The sequence below is a fragment of the Amblyomma americanum genome, chromosome 6, assembly GCF_052857255.1.
Source record: "Amblyomma americanum isolate KBUSLIRL-KWMA chromosome 6, ASM5285725v1, whole genome shotgun sequence".
Taxonomy (NCBI): domain Eukaryota; kingdom Metazoa; phylum Arthropoda; class Arachnida; order Ixodida; family Ixodidae; genus Amblyomma; species Amblyomma americanum.
Window position 1 is genome coordinate 14671494 of NC_135502.1, and position 17654 is coordinate 14689147.

The following is a 17654-nucleotide window of genomic DNA, read 5'->3' on the forward strand; positions in this document are numbered from 1 at the left end:
TTCAAAAGCTGGCTTCTTCGAGCGGCTCCCAAGCCTAGTGGCAAAGGTCGCTTTAGCTACCTTTAAAAGCTCGGGAAAAAAGAACTCACGCTATACGTATTAACACCTTGGATTCGATTATTACGCGAGGTGCATTCTAAACATTTTTGAAGCGAAAGCTTCACTACGCTAGGTAAAGCCGATTTCGCCGTGCGTTGACGGTTGACCTTCAAGTGAGCCAGAGGTCAAGTGTGGCTATAGGTCTTGCCATATGTAATCCACCAGTGTCGCACCACTTAACCTTTCTATTCGCCGGTCGAGGGCGGTAAAATTTGCCAGACTTTGTTTTGGTGTTCACTTAAAAACACAATTTTTGGTTCTTACAGCAAATTTCCTGTGGAAAAATTACTTTTCTTTTCTTTCAGCAATATAGGTTGCACCCTTATGCTCTCAAAAGTCATGTACAGTTTAGTTTACCTTGAAATGTTTGTTAGAAAGAGCAGTTTATGTACAAGTAACAGATGAACAAATGGTCACATTTAGAGCAATGGTTACAATATGAACACCATCGTCATAAAAAGAAAAAGAAAGCAACAGCATGGAAGTGATCTAGCCGTAAGGTAAAAATGCAAATGGACATCAATTTCCAAGAACTGGGTTCAGCAAAAACCCAAATAAACGAGAAAAAAAAGCAACAAGGCAGCAATGCACACATACGTTTTGTCTCACTTAGCCAAGCAGAACCAGGCCTTTCTGTATAGTTGCATTCCTCTCGGCACAGCTTTTTATCGGGTTGTGATCAACGCAAGTATTCGTTGCTTGCGATCACGGAGCAAGACTATATAGGAGGTGAAACTCCCGTCAGCGCGAGCGAGCGCAGGCGACCAGGTAAAGTCACAATTGTATGCGCCGATGGGGCCGTATGCAGTGGCGGCGCCATGCGGCGCGTCATAGAAGCCACAGTGAAAAAAATAAAAAATGCAGCGCCCGGGCAGGCGGCTTCAGCGCGCTCTGCGGCGGCGCGCGCTCAAAGCAGGCGACAAACAGATGGCACGGGTGTTTGCTTCAGCGGGCACGCCGTGACGTTGTATTTCTGTGCCCTTAAGTCAAACAGCAACAGTTCTTGTCGGTGTCTGTGCTCAAATGGTTGAAGCGTAGCACCAGTTGCTCTTCCGGCTACCAGCGGTAAAGAAGTGCGCTAGAATGCCCTCAATAGAAGTCGGGCGCGCGCGGCCGAACGGGAGCAACACGCTCGACCGGTTGCCTTGGAAACCGAAACGGCGGTAGTTTCTTTCCAGGCCGCCAGCATGATAGTAGCGCCGCGGGCTTGTGACCTTTTCTGGTCGCCGCAGACAGCGGAGTTTGCCGTCCTAAATAGTCTTCCTCTGTGCTTGCGATGCACAGCTCACTCCTTCAGTCACAGAACGAACTGTGAAAGCAGCAATCGCTTCGCACGAACAGATTTTTATATTGGAACGAAAAAAAAACTGACCGCGACTGAAATCCTGAAGGAGTCAGAGGGCCTCTAATCACACAGTCCACATGATGGCAGCGATAAAAGTGCTACTGAATAGCAGTGCAAGCCAGAACATGACACTTTTTCATGGCACTTGTGCATGGTTTCGAGATGAGAGCGGCTTGTTATGGATACAAACGTTGTGTCTTTACATGCTGAGTGAAATAACAGCTCTGACAATGCAATGACCGTCTGTGAGCACAAGGCACTGTGCTTGCAGACGAAGCTTGAGGTAGTGAAGCCTCACAGTCAGCACCAAGCGGCTGTCTAAAGTAGTGTACCAATCCCTGAAAACATATAACTGCACTACTTATCCAACAATCCCATTGTCTGACCGTGTTACTGCCTTCTACACTTTGTTAATTTTCTCTTGTGGTTAGTAGTAACCCGTACTCAATAGCAAACAAGCTTCGGCGTGTATCTGCAGTAAACTGACCTTTTCTGCGAATTTTTAAAAATAAATTCAGCACACAATTATTGTTCTTTTTTTTTTGTTTAAACAGAAAACTCCAAACCCCTATGTCCTGCTGCAGTTTAGGTGTTAAAAAACTAAAATATCGGCAGCGGTGAAGACAGAAGCGTTGCTAACATCTCTCTGAGAGGCGCAATAACAGTGTATAGTTTATTGTGTTCAAGAACAAAAGGCCGGTCCACGGCATCAACACTTTGCTACTTTGAATTTCTATGGTCGGCCCCGACAGCATCTTGAACTCTTGTGTATCCATCCTTCCTAAAAGAAATATAGAGGCAGGAAATATTTACTTTTTTTATTTATATGCGACACTAAACAAAAAAAAAAGTGAGGTAGACAAGAGCAAATGAAAAGGGCAAAAAATGATGCAAGGAAAGGCACAATGTAACTTGATCAAACAATGAAATTAAGATACCAAACAATACTTCTAAATATTAGGTACTTTAGATACCACTTTCAAAAATTCCTAAAAAAAAAAGAGAGAGGTCCGCTCTGAAAATATTTTCGTTCTAATCCAAACTGCCAGCCACGGGTGACTTTAGCTATTGTAAACTCATACTAATTACATAGCTATCAAGGTACATTTACTAATTAGTTCTTTATATTACCGTATACTGGTGGTACATGTGTCAATGGCGAGTTTGAAGCCAAAGACAAGGCGATATCATATCAGGTTTTGAAATAAAAAGCATATCTTTAAAGCTTGGCAGAGTGAGGAAATGTTACTGTTTTCCTATTAAAACTGAAACTGGGCACATGAGGCCCGCAGGAAGTTCAGTGCAAACGCGACATCTGCCAATGACATGTTGCACTGCCAATGCGGTGCCCCATTTGAACTGCTTGCTTTATCGCATCATGTTATGTCCATTCTTTTGCTTCATCCTTTGGCACAAGCAACAGGACAGCCATTGCTAGCTGCAAAGCGATTATTAAGAGCGAAGAAGCAAAAGGATGTGCATGCCATGATCCAATTGAGCAGGTAGTTCAAGTTTGGCGCCACAGCCAGAACGACACATCAACAGCAGACATCATGTTCACATGGAGCTTCCCAAGTGCCTCATATGCTCGGCTTTGGTTTTGTACAGAAAAAAAGTACATCAGATTTTTTTCGTACTGCAGGGCTTCAGAGAACAACTGCTCCTTCACTAAAAAAACTGATGTGGAATTTTCTTTTCTATGGCTACAAACTCATCTTTGGCACTAACCACCAGACTGTGTTAACCAAAAAGTTATTTACATACCTTAGTTTTATCTAGCTAAAGAGTTTGAAATGCATATAATAATTGACATTCACCATGGCTGACAGTCTGTTCCGAAAAGATTTTCTTTCGATTTCAAACAACGCGTGTATATTTAGAAATTTTTGAGAGCGCTAACTGAAACACCCAGTACATATGAAGCAAAGGATGTGCTCATCCCTGCAACAGTGAAGACGAATTTAATTCTAGCTTTAGCGGCTGCTTGCTGAGGGCCACACTGCAAATTTATGTCCTCTCCTCAAAGGGACAATGCAGGCAGCTCCATAAAACGGTCTTTCTATGGAAAAAAAGACTCTTCAGTTCTTTCTGCCTAAGTTGATGTTAGTTCTGCAGCAATTTACATCTGAGAAAACTGGATTAAAAAATTTTCCTCAACACTCAATCTGAAATCGTAACGTCAACACTGGAACGGGCTCCTGGCCTCAGGAATTTGTCCCAGAGTCACTGCGGTTTGCTTGTGAAAACGGCCAATGGCCTGTAGTGCGTTTTTGGCTTTTCCCAGCTTATAACAGCTCCATTTTTGGTGAAACTAGCATCTTTTCACCACTGTGATCGATCGATGCAGGACAACTTCAATTCATCATCAATGCTCCTTTAAGATATTGTCAACACAGTCTCAAGAGGAGCTGCTAACTGAGATGTTGATCAGTGCCTGCTTTTGCCTTCTCAAGACTAAACTGAAGAACAAATTCCAAATCTTCCTCACAGCAATAACTGCAACGTGAAAAAATTATCTCACTGCTAGGTGTAAAACTCTAAGGTCACTGTTCAAGTGCACGTACTCAGTGCACCATCCAGGCTCCAGCTCTGAGCACACAATAACTTCAAAAGCTGTGGGATGGCACTTGAGCAAGCAAAGTGCTATGTCACCTGAGCAGTTCTGCCAGCTGAGTTTTGACCACCTGGACAACCGGTGGGCCATAGTAGATGAGTGAAGAGTACAGCTGCACAGCAGACGCTCCAGCTCGGATTTTTGCATAGGCATCCTCACCGCAAAACACGCCACCCACTCCAATTATTGGTATGGACCCTGTTTGGACATGGTAAATGAAAGCTCAGCACACGAGAGCAAGAGCCATTAGTTAAGCTTTTAAATTTTCCATTACATTTTATGGCTTCCATTATAGAAGCCGAAATGTTTTAAACCTATTTCAAAAACAATTTATGGCTGGCATTCCTCTGTTCCTTTTTGACAGAAAAAATATGTTACAAACTGTCAAACTAGTTAGAAACTGTAATAACAAAAAAAAAAAAGATTTATGACAAACACTTTGGGAAGATGCACATGATGTAAGTAATCTCGGAAAAAATATAGACACTAGAACTGGCGGCAAAATCTGTCAACAAGGAGACTGTGGAAGACGTGCTATCAAGCTCCCTGTTTTATGAAATATTTCCTGCCACTTTCGCTAGTTGGCATAAAAAAGTGCCCTATCTGGAAAGTGAAAGGATGCTAAGTTCCTCTGAAACGAAGAAATTGCCCTCTGTGACAACCTTTTCTGACAATGGAGTGGAAGCTATGGAACTGAAACAAGCCCTCCTTTTCTATGAAGCGGATTAGGATTCCCGAAGCAGTTATTACATTTCTCTTGTAACATAGTACACTGTCAGTATTTATTATATAGCGCACATTCCTAGTACAACTGTCAGCTTTATTGCAATGAATTTGCTGAACATGTCTTATTACAAAAAGCTTCCATAGGTCGCCCCAGCTACACCAGCGACGGAATGCAGCGACTACACCAGAAAGCAGAATGCCAGGCTGCCATCATCTGGCCAAACAATCTGCCGGAATGGCACACTTGCAGATGCTGCACCCCTGTAGTCTTACCTTCAGTGCCAAGTCAAAGGCCTTTGGGGGGTTAAGGTAGGGGTAAGGATGAGCATTTAAACAAAACAAAAAAATTTCATTTTTGCATTGTCTTGCAACCTGGAAAAGCTTGCCCAGATTCCTACTGTAAACTCTCTTTTGACAACACTAGGAACAGCAAGAGTGGTAGACGACAGCATTCAACAAAGTTTGTCAAAAACAAATGGATCAACCACTACCATGAGGGCTATGCTATGTGGAAAGCATATCACTTCTTGGCAGTGCTATATCTCTGGTAAAGCACCTGGCAGTTTCCTGCTAAAATTTATTTCTGAAAAAAATATTATATAGTGTGAAAATAGGCAATGAGCCCTATTTGGTGCACGTTAGTATTTTTTCAGTGAAATTTAATCAGCGCCCCACAACCAACTCCCAATCCCAAAGGTTCAACAGGGCACAACTGCACAACACAGTGAAAGGAAAAAAATGTGACCTCAAGGAAGGTTGTTCACCTCTGGTTAGCCGGTACAAGTCTGCAATTGTCTTGGTGGAGATGTCATTCAGTGGCTTGCCACTGAGGCCACCTGACTCAGATCGATGTTCACTTCGCAGGCTGTCTGGCCGGGAAACAGTGGTGTTGCACACTATCAGTCCATCCACTCTGGCCTACGCAGAAGCCATGGTAGATCGCTTTGTGCTTCATTAAAAATGCGAACAAATGAATGACATGAAAGCAGCATGGCCGCGCACCAATTGGCAACCTACACATTTTCATGTGCAGCAGATTACAGGCATGCTTACCACTGTGGCCAACAATGGTGTTAAATTTTAAACATTAAAAAGGGCCAACAATGCAGTCACGGCAGCAGCAAGAGCAAAAACAGCACTCAAGATTACTGCAATACGCAAGCACAAAGTGATCAGCACACTGCCAGTGAACGCTTTACAGTGCAAGAGTTTGAGTACCACGTGATAGCAACCAGCTGCCCTCTGGCCTTGTGAATTCAACAGCGGCCACTGAAGTCCTGAAAAGCACTGCTCCGCCACTCACAGTAGATTACTAGCTGGAGGATTGCATAACTTTTCTGAATGTGCTAGTGCTGCAAAAGGCCTTGTTTAACCCACATGACTTACTCGTCTTCTTCCGGCTGCCAAATCGACTCAAATTTATGACAAAGCAGACTGCCAGGGGTGTAGCCAGTGGGAGGGGAGCACCCCTTTTTAGCTAGCACCCTCACTGCTATACACTGTGCCCCCATCATTCTTGTGCCTTTCCTGCTTCACCACCCACAATGAATTAACATCGAGACCAGTCCCCTTTTCCGTGAACCACAACTTGCAGGTTTTCTAACCTCTATGCACTGCAAGCATTCCATTAGGCAGAAAAACTGAAAGCATGGTTGTAGGCACAGAGGCTCTATCAAAAAGTCTGCGGGACTTCCACAAGTGTAGTAAGGGCGGCATTGATGAGAAAACTTTCTTTCGCAGTGGCTCTAGCACACTGTGGCTTCCAAGCTCATGACTTTAATTCCCGGCCACACTAAGTAGAGATAGATATGAAATGCAGCAATGCCTATTCACCAAGCATTCTGGTGCATGCAGAACAACTCCAAGAGGTAAAAATTAATCAGCAGCCCTCCTTTAGAGCATGGCCCCAGAGGCACAGCGTAGCTTTGGCACGTACTGTCGGGGACAAAATACCTTGTGCTTACCTCTGCTGTTAGTCCATGGTTCTAGACCCCACCTGCAGAGATGAGAGCGGGACTCATGTGCTCTAATGTGTGGTAATGAAATGAGGTGGTCATTGGCAGACGTGGTACCCACGCATGAGGAAAGCGTTAAGCTCATCCTGGGGACTTTTGTTCCCAATTTTACAAAAAAAGTACACCCGCATTAGAATCCTACAAAAGGGTCATTGAAGCAACATCAGTGAGCTAGCCCAATGGCCACTGACATAGTGCGAAGTGCAGGTAAACTAAAGCCATGCGGGGCACTTTCATTTCTTCTGTTGGCAAGACCTTGCCTGGTGCAAGTTTTCCTAGACCACCCAGTCAGAGCCTTGGGGCCGGGTGAATCAATGAAACAGTCTGTCGACTGAAACACCCGGCATAAGATAGCGGCCCTGCTGTACGCACCTTGGTTCCAGTGACCACAGCTGCGATGTCAGCCTTCTCTTGGTCAGTCAGGTCAGGGGCAATCTTGAGCAGCACGGGCAGCCGCCTGGGCAAACTATTCCTCGCCTCGATCACCTGCCATGGAAGAAAACCCCCCATGGCTGCACAGTGGACAAAAAGCATGCCTCTGGTAATTTCACAACCTCCGCATGTAGCGCGCAGTGCTCTACGAACTAGTGGCTGTCTCACTTTCAAGTGCGTATTTCGTGTGGCCTAACCAGTAACACCATCCCTTCCCTGACGAGGAAGGCACACAGCACAAAGCGCTCTGTCCTGTGTGCATCCCTCATGAATATTTTTCTATGTAGCACTAACTTAGTGGCTGGAATAACCAAGAGCATTTTGGAGCACGCTTTGTAGCATGTGAAAATTCTATTTGGAGCCGCATCCTCATGTTTTGTAGCAGGAGTTCAATACTGATAAGATAAAAATGCAAATATAGAGGATGTTTCAACTAACAAGCACTGAAATTTACTTACTGTTCAAAAAAGAAAAATGAGTTTTGTATTGTTAACATTAGCGCAATTTTTTTCTGTGCAAAAGTTCCAGAAAATGTTAAGAAATTGCTATTTCAATTGTTTTTTTTATTTCAAGATCGCTTAGCCTGGTTTCTTTTTTAAAACATAAAGCGTGCAAGATTTAAACATTCGCACATGACTGCACTCCTGCTCTACAATGTTAGCACTCTTAAACACAAGCTGATTGAAGGAACTGGGTTAAGAGGAAAGCCAGGATGAATAAACAGGCCAACGATCAAAGGGATCATTTCAGATGAGCATGACCATTTGCTTTGGTAGAGTTATGATGCTGCAGCAGAAGTGCGACCACACCATAGCCATATCACAAGATAACAAAAGTTTATAAAAGGATTTCAGCGCCAAGACTATATATATGAAAGAAGAGAACACAGGTATTTACTCCCAACATTTACCACAAGTCTCTTGCGCTCCAACACAGCGCACCTCTCGCGACCACACAGTTTCTCAATATTACCTAAAGGGCAAGCTGGGGCCACCATCTATGTGCATTTCTTAAAGAGCACTTCATCCGCCGTGGAAATGCAAGGAAGACGAGGTTTCGTATTTGGCTTGGCTAGTGCTAGGTCCAAAACGTGGATCCTGCCGCAGATGTGGTAGCTGCGTGGAACACAATGCTCTCCTCTGTGCACGGATTAAAATTTCAATAGTATCTTTTTCACTTAAATAAATTTAACGGAAGTTAAAGATCAGCGTTAGGTTGGTATGGAAACTTTCAGTTTTTCTTTGAGCTTTGCCACAAGAACAGTCTTGCGTTATGACGACAGTAGCTAGCCTCAGCCTCTCCCTATTCGCGGCAGATCTTGGTTGCTGGAATAGCCTTTTTGCGCATCCCTGGTATAATCTCATCAAAAACCAACAGTCTGTAAAAGTATATAGCAGGCTTAATGCAGTGACGCTGGTTGGCCGAAGTGGAGCAGCATTCCCAATATTGTTAAGTTGATTCATACAAGAATGCATCGTCAAATAACCCAGAAACAAGTCTCACTAGAGTACATCAGCATATGAACTAAATACAGTAGTTCATGGTTTTGCCGTGTGCACTATGAGCAAAGAATTTTTCTCTGAAAAGGCGCAAATAAGACTCAGCTATGTTTTGGAAAGGCACTGCAGCGATCAACAAAAGAAGTGCTTGAGGGCTCCTATATGAGAGTAAGAGAACTTCTGCAGGCACACATTTCATATGACACAAACACTAGATCAGAGGCACAAGTGCACGAGTTGATGGCCTTGGAAAATGACCTCTAGCTTTCCCACCATGCTCTAGGAGGAATTGAAAATAAACCTCTGTTAATGATCGCAAAAGAAAGGTACCCAGGTAATATTCAAGGCCTAAAGGGAGGCACCCACAAAGCAAAAGCCATTTGCTTGAGGCCAAAGCCGCTGTGGCAAATATAGTCATGGAGGCTTTCTATTGCACGAGACTCTCAAAGCCAGCTAAGTACACAACATAAAGTGGCCATTTTTTTTTAGACTAGAAGCTCCATTTTTGGTCTGCATGGCAAACCAAGACTCCTAGCTCAGCTCTTTAGTTGCTAAGGTAGCCTGTAACACCACTGGCACAGCAGTAAGCGTGTGTATAGAAAGGAAACGGTGTTTTCAGTGTATTCGGTCCAGTGTGCTGCTCTGGTCGTTGAACGACGACGGGAGTAGACATGACGACTACTGTTCGCGATAGCAGCACTCAATGCATTCATCATAATTACCATATTTACATGATTGTAAGTCGTTCGCGATAGCAGCACTCAATGCATTCATCATAATTACCATATTTACATGATTGTAAGTCGTCGACCCCTCCACATTACATTTCTGAAAAAAAAAAAAAAACTTGGAGATCGTCTCAGCTTGGCCTTTAATAATAGAATGCGACAGCACTATCCTGCAGGCTCCACTATCGCCAGACGCTTTTGGCTGCCGCATGTGGGCACGCCTGTGGGCACATTCTAAAACGAAAATGTATTAGTCACTGGACTACTAGTCCACACTTGCGCCATCGTCCTCACTAGCGCTGCTGTCGTGATCACTGCTGCGATCCTACAGCTTGTCGTTCTAACATCATTGTGCTGTGAAATCCCGCACTTCGGAAATAGCCACATCGAATGAAAAAGCTGAAAATTTTGCCTCGTTGCAGCTGCCACACCTGCATCACCCATTGCAAACGCAGAACTTGCGGCCCAGCGCGCAATTCGTTTCTTCGGCGTAATGAGAGCCATCTTGAATGTAGCTGTGAACGAGTGCCGGTCGCTTACCGGACCCGGAGCATAAATGACGAAGCACCACATTAAAAACTTGTGAAATGCGGCCAGCGGTAGTCAACTCGTCAGAGCCAAAGAGAAATTACGTGTGAGAGGCGTCAGCTCTTCCATCGGCTACCGACACTCCCCGACGCGGCTGCAGTTCCGAGTGGAGGTGCCGCTGCGATTGGAACAGCAGCCCTTCCATCAACTATGACGCTCCCTTGAGCGCCGAGTGCGCGGTTGAAAGTAAACAAAAAGAAACTTGGACAACGACTATTAAGAGTAGAACGCGAATGCATTATCAGGCCGCAGCCGCTTATCAGCAGCCGCAATCTGTGGCCACGTGCGGGGAGTGGGCTAGTGCCGGTTTGCTGCTTATCGACAGCCCCCATTGGCCGCCAAGGGGTGGAAATGCTGGTTCTGCGCGTTGACATAGCAGCTGCTCAAAGCCAGCACCAAGAGTGATGCAACAGAGCCACGCAGCAAAAATGCAACCACGCTGTAGCATGCCTGGTATCTCATTTGTCTCAGCTTTATTTATGGTGTGATGGTTTGGTTTCGATTTTAAGTTGACCCCCCCACTTTGGATTTTCAAAGTTGCGTATGCTAGGTCGCCATTTCCGCAGTGAAAGAGATCAGCAAGACAGCTAACCCAAAGTTTCCACTGGGCAGCATGTGTGCAACATGGCAGCGCATGTGTGGTCACATGCTATTGGCCAAACGGAAAAATTGGCAATGCTGCTGAGCAGCTGTGCCAGATGCCCAACAGTGAAAGCAAAATTGCGAATATAGTGGCAAAAAATGGTGTGCTAATGAAGCCGTGAAGTTGTTTCATGAATAAGACAGGCACAAAATTAGGATAGGTGGGCTGTGCACCCTCCTTGGTCACTAAGTGGCCTAAGACTGCCACTTCATGTGCAAGAAATCACTACATCCCCAGGTGAACTCTTTTCTTATTGTGCACATAAAGCATACCGTACATCATGGACAACCCATAGATGCCATGTGCTATTTCAAGGTCCAAACATCAGTTACATAATCTATTCAGGCAACTTCCTGTTTGAATTAGTTTCTTTCTCATGATACGGTGAATTTCAATGTGGGGCTAAAACTGTGCAGCACACCACCTTTCTTAGCAATCACAGCAAGCCCACAGCAATCAAAGCACACTGTGCTCTTCTGCAAATGGCATTGGTTTCGTGACTTTCCTGCATCCTGAGATAATTTTATAATTTTTCCTACATACTGAAAGTAGCAACAAGTCTGAGGATAACACTGGATAATTTTATTTTAGTTTGAATGATGAAGACCTGAAAAAAAAAAAAAAAACCCCGAACACTGTCTGCTGTCCATCGGAAAGCCTCATTTTCTGCATGCAGCTGGTTCACTGCTTTTTTTTTTTTTTCTGCGCCAATAAGATGTTGTAGAGATGGTAGCAATGAATGCTGTGGCCCTTGCTTGCAGTGTGCCTACCTGATGTGACCATTATCTGCAGATTTAGAACAGGTATTTCGAGGGCCGGATTGGGAAGAGCCAGGGATTGAAGTCAAAAAGGAAGGCCTTAATCTCTAATTTTCTGATCAAAACTGCCAACCTAAGCAACTCGAGAGAGGAACTGCAACATAATTGATGACTTGAACCTGGGTTTTCAAATTCATCTCACCATTGTCGAAAAGCATAGGGGGGAAGTAAATAAGTCCTCATGGCCAAAATTAAAAAGTAAGACAAAAAGTAAGCAAAAGTAGGTAAAGTAAATTCAAGCACAAAAAATTAAAGCAAATATGTCAGGTCCACTCATGAACATATTAGTTTTAACACGAAACCGTTAGTAACCCAATGTTGGAAAAATTGTTCGGTGTCAGCGCCAACCGTTTAAAGCCTCGATCAGAGCCGAAGCGGTCATAGCAACTGGCCACCTCGGCAACCCAGGTGGGCCACCAAGATCACGATCTTGTGGCATCATCAGAACCTGCCCACCGGATTGTGAGCAAACTGACCAGCGTGGCAGGTGGCAGATAAATTAATGATTCCTCGCGAGAGGTTGCTCGGGAAGAGCCACCTGGGTCACACAAGCCCCACCTGTGGCACTGCCACCTGCCATCAAAGGGCAGTGGCGCATCGCTTAACCATTGCACCACTGCGCCAGGAGCTGTATGAGGACTCCCAGTGATCTATGAATGTAAAGTTGGGAATTAATTACAATGTCCTCATATATGGGCATTAACCCATTAACACTATTGCATCTTAAGTGTGCCCTCCAGTTTGGCATCCCTCCAGTTTTGGTATCTCCGCCTCTGATGATAGCTAGCTTTGCATGAAAAGGGTAGAGAAACTTTGAACACGACAGAAGAAAAGAGAACTGAAATAGAAGAATACAGAAAGTCCACTTGAGCAAATTTGTTCTATTTCGCTTTCCTTTTTTTCTGCAGTATTCAAAGTTCTGCCCCCTTCTCATGCAAAGCTAGCGATCAACAGAGGCAGGGCTACCAACATCAAGGAATTGGTATTAGTGGCTAAAGGTAATCAAAGAAAAGCAGGAGTGACAGTTTTCCAGAACAGATGCTGAAATCTTGAGGCCCAGCGAACCACACAACAAGGCTTTGCGGGCTACACGGAGCATGCAGCTCCTTGCGATTTGATCCTTATTCAGTTTCTCATTGTGGAAACCCCACAACATGCACCCGGTACAAGATATCAGTCAAAGGAAGATGGAGATCAAAGGTGATAAGCCAGTGGACCTGTCACGCCATTGTGTAACCGACTAGCATGAGAAGCGGCAAACTGACATGCTAGCTGTGCCGTAGGCCAGCAGTTTTGGATTCTGATGCAGTGCATGTTCTAGAATGCATGCTTCAGAACTTGCCACCAGTCTGTTCTCATGCTACTTATCGCTCAATCTGAAAGCAGCTGCCAGCGCGAGTGAGCTGGGTAAGCAGCTGCAGTGGCCTGAGTCCGAATTTTTGCCAGTGGAAGCAATTTGCATACAAATCATCCAGTTATTTCACACATGGAACTACATCAATCCATGCAAGACCAGGAACTGGCACAGGGTGTTGAACTACCCACAGCTCACCTGAAGCTACCTCACACCTTCCGCAAGTGGCTGGCTCCGCATCTAGGTAAACCCACCAATGTTTAACTGATAATTTTTTTTAAAAAAGAAAAGTCTACTTATGCACAACAACATTCTTTGCGAAACGGTTGTGCAAGTCGTCACACCCTGAGTAGCAGCTTCTCAAGGTGCTGCCGCCGTTGCAAGGAGCGCAGCCCAGGCGTGTTGGGGCTTGACACATTCACCACCAGGTAGTCAGCCAGGTCGGCAAAGCGGTGCACACCCGCCACGTAGTCGGCCGCCGCATCCGCACTTGTCTTGTTGCGGCCCAGGTTCACACCCACGGGGGCAGCCCACACCCGCTGTTTACGCAGAGAGGCCCACACCTGCTCGTGGCCTACACTGTTGAAGCCGTACCTGCAGTACAAAGAGGGCTCCATATCCTCCTATCTGGTGTGCACTCCTTAGGCCCATGAGATGCAGGACAAGTTCAATGGCCCCTAGGAAATTTCTATGCCCAAGCAAACCCTAAAATGGGCCTCTGCTCTCTCCAAGCATCAGCTGCATACTGCTGCTCGGCATATTCGCGCTCTCCACCAGCACATAAAATTTATTTTTGCCACGTAGGACAAGCTATAAATATGAGCATATACAACACCATGAGTGTTTTTATGAGAGACTGCAGTACGGGACTCTCAGTTTAACTGCCCGTAAAAGTACACCTGGATGATATAGAAAGCTCTTTGTAATGTTTAAATAGAACGCAGGCAACAGCCATGGTAATTGTGATTCTAACTAATGCTAGGTGTCAGCACTGTCAAAATTCCTTTTTGCTCGCACAGTAAACAGCTCACTTAGGAAGACTTCATCTACCTGCCGTCACTGCCACGTGACTCCACTCAACACCTTTCTTTCATTTCCCACTTCCTTAATGCCTTACTCAGGCTTAACCTCTGAACACTGAGGTTTCTCACACTCTGGTGCCCCACCTGTAAGCACTGGTCAAAAGGAGCAGATGCTCTTGCAGAACTGCTTTTCTCTGCCTGCCTCGCAGGAATCTCCAATTTCTGTGCTAGTCCAATTTCTATTTTGTGCATCAAGGTTTTCTTTCTGACACTGATTTGCTCGAACTTGTTGCCATGCATGTAACAGTGACAGGGCCGCCCATACCTGTTCACCACACCCAAGTCTTCAGAGAGCCGAAAGACTCGAGGCTTGGGGTTCCCAGGCTGAGGCAGCGGTGTCACCGAGCCAACTTCGACAAAGCCAAAGCCCCAGTCCTGGGCACCCAGGACACCCTCCCCGTGCTTGTCGAAGCCCGCTGCCAGACCAATGGGGTTGGAGAGTGGCAGGCCAAGCACCTCTGTGTGCTGAAAGGCCAGGAAAAAGGACTTAGTGCCAAAGCCCTTCCCACCATGCTGTGTGTTCACACCCACTTTTCATTTTTGTTCCTTGTTTCTTACCCCATAAATCATGAAAACTGCAATTTTGATGCCAGCTTTTGTGAACCCTGGTAAATGAAACCAGACTTCTTGTAAAGTTTCCTTCTCACAGCAGTGAACTGAGGAAGCTGGCACATTACAAAAAAAATTTTACAAATCGTCCACTAAGGCCACATGAACATAGTAGAAAATTGAAAACTGTTGCAGTTAATACAGCACAATGAGCACTTACTGTATAGGTGTGATCCCAATGCTAACTCTATAAGGTCAGTTCAGATGCCAATGGAAAATATCTCCAAACAACCTCATTTTGTTTTTAACCACGAAATGTTCTGATACCATTGCTGAGCACAGAAACAATTGGCTGCATCCAATCACAACAGTGCTGAGTATGTGCAATTATGCTAGCAGGTATTATTTCCACCAAAGGGTGCTCCACTTTCTGTTCAAGTACATATTATAAATGCTGCTGCCTACTACCTACATCAAAACTACCTTCTAAGTAACAGGCTAAACTTGGAGAGTTCACCTTCTAAACTGGAAAAGCTGCTTGCAACTGATACAAGGCACATCCTGCTTATTATAATTGCTCTTAGCTAACTGAGCAGTTTCGAGCAATGCAGTTAGCGCTCTTGTTTATATTCCCAGCTATTCCTTCAGTTTTCGAAGCCAGTGCCAATGTTGATTACAATGACCGTGCAGAGCTCATGCTGAAAATGCGGGCGCATTTTTTTTCGCTCCGTCCTGTTTTCACTTTTTGTCACCCTTCTGTACAACTTCTAGCTCGAGCCTTTTTCTCACTGCCTCGTTTGTAATTTTCAACCACATTAAAAAAGACAATCTGGGAGGCAAACCCAAGGTCTCCTGCCCACAACAGCAACCTTTATAAAATGATCTTTGCAACGTACATCATCCGTCAACTGCAACAAAACACATGGTTATAATCTCTTTCAAAGGCATTGCCCATACCTTAGAAAGTGGAAGGCCATCGAGACATTTTATATATTTTTCTTCTCCACACTGAATGTAGCACATGAGAATCATTGCCGGTGCTCCTTGAGCCGCCAGGCTGGAGGACTGCCCAATAAGAAAAACTAAGTGTCACATTTATTTTCCACAGTATTCATATCCTGCATGGCCAAGGTCAACAGCTAATGATGCGCAGTAAACAAGTGCCAGAAACATTTTTATCATCTGAAAAAGTGCGCAGTTATTGAACCTTTGAGGCAAAAATCAATTGTAGTGGTTGCTCAGTAAGGGACCACTGCCGCACGCTTGACGCCATGCACAATTCTCTCTACTGGTAGTGCGGATAGATGCTTTTTTTGGGGAGATTCCCTCCTCCCCACAACAGACCCCCTCCAAAAGCTCGGACATGGCTTCAGCTGCCTTTCTCGGTCCTCCTAAGTGACGCTTCAGAGTAGCAGATGGTGAAAACGAAGCAAGCACAGGGATTTTTCTGTCACTTTGCACTGTCCTTGCAGAAAAATTTCTCACGCATTGCTGAAATGCAGTGGTGCAGAGTGCAGACAGGGTAATGAACCAATGCGGTATTTCGCGGATTGTGTGAGGCGTCCCTTACCAGGACGTCGGGGTCGGGCTCCCTGTGGGTGCGCAGCAGCCGTAGCCGGGCCACCTGGACACCCAGCTGGTGAGCCGTCTCTGCGTCAAAGACTGCATGCACGGCAGGCATGAGGAAGCGCCTGTAGAACTCTGCGTTGCCAGACACCGTCAGCAGGCCCACAAAGCCCAGCGAGGCCCCACCCACGATGGCAGCCATCGACTTCAGCTTGTACTGCAACACATGGCAAATATGCTGTGCACTTTAATCCCGCTCCCAGAACCAGCTTTTCGAGAAACAACTTACATTTTAGCAGCATTCATAATGAACGCAACAGCACAAAGAGAGCACCAATGGGCGATCTTAAAAGCAAAAGAATAAGTGTACCGTTGTGTTTTCTGCATCTCATTTTTGCACTTCTGTCCGTTACAAGTCAAATTGTTCAGCTATCTCATTTGCATACCATTTTTTGCAACCTATTTTCTGCACTACTTTGCACTTCCCGAACTTTGAAAGATAACCTCCCCGTCCTGGGTAGGCATGCAGGATGTGCCCAAGTACATGGTGAACAGTATGCAATGGTGAACAGCACTTATACACAAGTCAGCTACATATAGCTGACATATTACACTGCAGGCCCTTAACTCATACGGTAAGTCATGCTTTTCAAGAAACTAGAGTTTTAAAAAGAACGAAAAACACTTCACCGCATCCGAACCAAAACGCAGGTTCCAATGTTATTCATTTTTGTGTCTGCTCTTGAGGGCAATTGAACCTCGGACTAGATCCAAACTAGCCCATACTGCCGCTCACGCTAGCTTAATTTATATTGAGTGATTTATCTCCTTTGTCAAATTTCGCTCCCATTTCTTCACCTAGAGGTGAAAGAAACGGTATGATACATTTTTTTATCAACCCAACACCATGCTATCAAGTATACAGTCGATGAGAACAGCGCGCGCCACAAAATGAATAGAATAATTTGACACAGATCGGCCGGCATTCCACACACCGGGGGCAGTTCGCTAAAACATAACATTGCGGCGTAGTAACTACTGCGAACGTAAAAACGCGCAAGTTTGCACACTTTGGCATCTGCGTATCTGACAACGGTGTATTTCACGATAACCGCAGCAACTGAATTCGTCTGCTCAAATACGCACGGCGAAAACATGTCACCGGCCTTTCGAACCGCGCCAGGAGGAGCTGTTCTTCAAGCCATATTTTAAAATTCATGAGCGAAACCTTGAAAACGAAACTGTCACACGTGCCGCGTGCTAGCACGTGTAGGCAACGGCACAAGTGGAACTCACCGCGAGACGAGCACTCGACATCTCGCCGGAAATCGATACACCCTTCGGTACACTGGCCGCAGCAGGCTTTCGCTTCAAAACATCATTTTAAATATATGCTTGTGGGCCACACTTGCTCCGATAATCACAGGTTTCCACAAGTTCTATTACTGACGGTTGCAGCAGCGTCAACGGGAACGGCGTTGGCAGCGTCGCCGCGTCGCGGTGTACGCGCGTCTACCACAATCCGCCTTGTCCAAGGTAGATGTATAAATCCGCCTTGCCTTGTCTACCACGCTGACGCGAGGAGGCAGCACCTAT

General features: G+C 45.3%; 1 protein-coding gene across 1 annotated transcript; it reads right to left on the reverse strand.

Annotated features, from left to right (window-relative positions):
* Positions 1-2091: 2091 nt before the first annotated feature.
* On the reverse strand, positions 2092-17564 carry Dhod (dihydroorotate dehydrogenase 2). Its single transcript, XM_077668591.1, has 8 exons — positions 17355-17564; positions 16063-16275; positions 14209-14408; positions 13206-13455; positions 7172-7285; positions 5549-5702; positions 4097-4256; positions 2092-2225 (listed from the first exon to the last, which is right to left on the reverse strand). The coding sequence occupies exons 1-8, from the start codon at positions 17373-17375 to the stop codon at positions 2165-2167; spliced, it is 1173 nt and encodes a 390-aa protein (XP_077524717.1). The 5' UTR covers positions 17376-17564; the 3' UTR covers positions 2092-2164.
* Between the last annotated feature and the right edge of the window lie 90 nt (positions 17565-17654).

Excerpts from the sequence above, each read along its gene's own strand:
- Dhod (XM_077668591.1), bottom strand. The coding sequence starts at position 17,375 with ATGTCGAGTGCTCGTCTCGCG. Across the intron at positions 5,703-7,171 it reads CTGTGGTCACTGGAACCAAG|GCCAGAGTGGATGGACTGAT; the intron begins GTGCGTACAGCA and ends GCTTCTGCGTAG. Across the intron at positions 4,257-5,548 it reads CTTGTACCGGCTAACCAGAG|GGTCCATACCAATAATTGGA; the intron begins GTGAACAACCTT and ends ATGTCCAAACAG.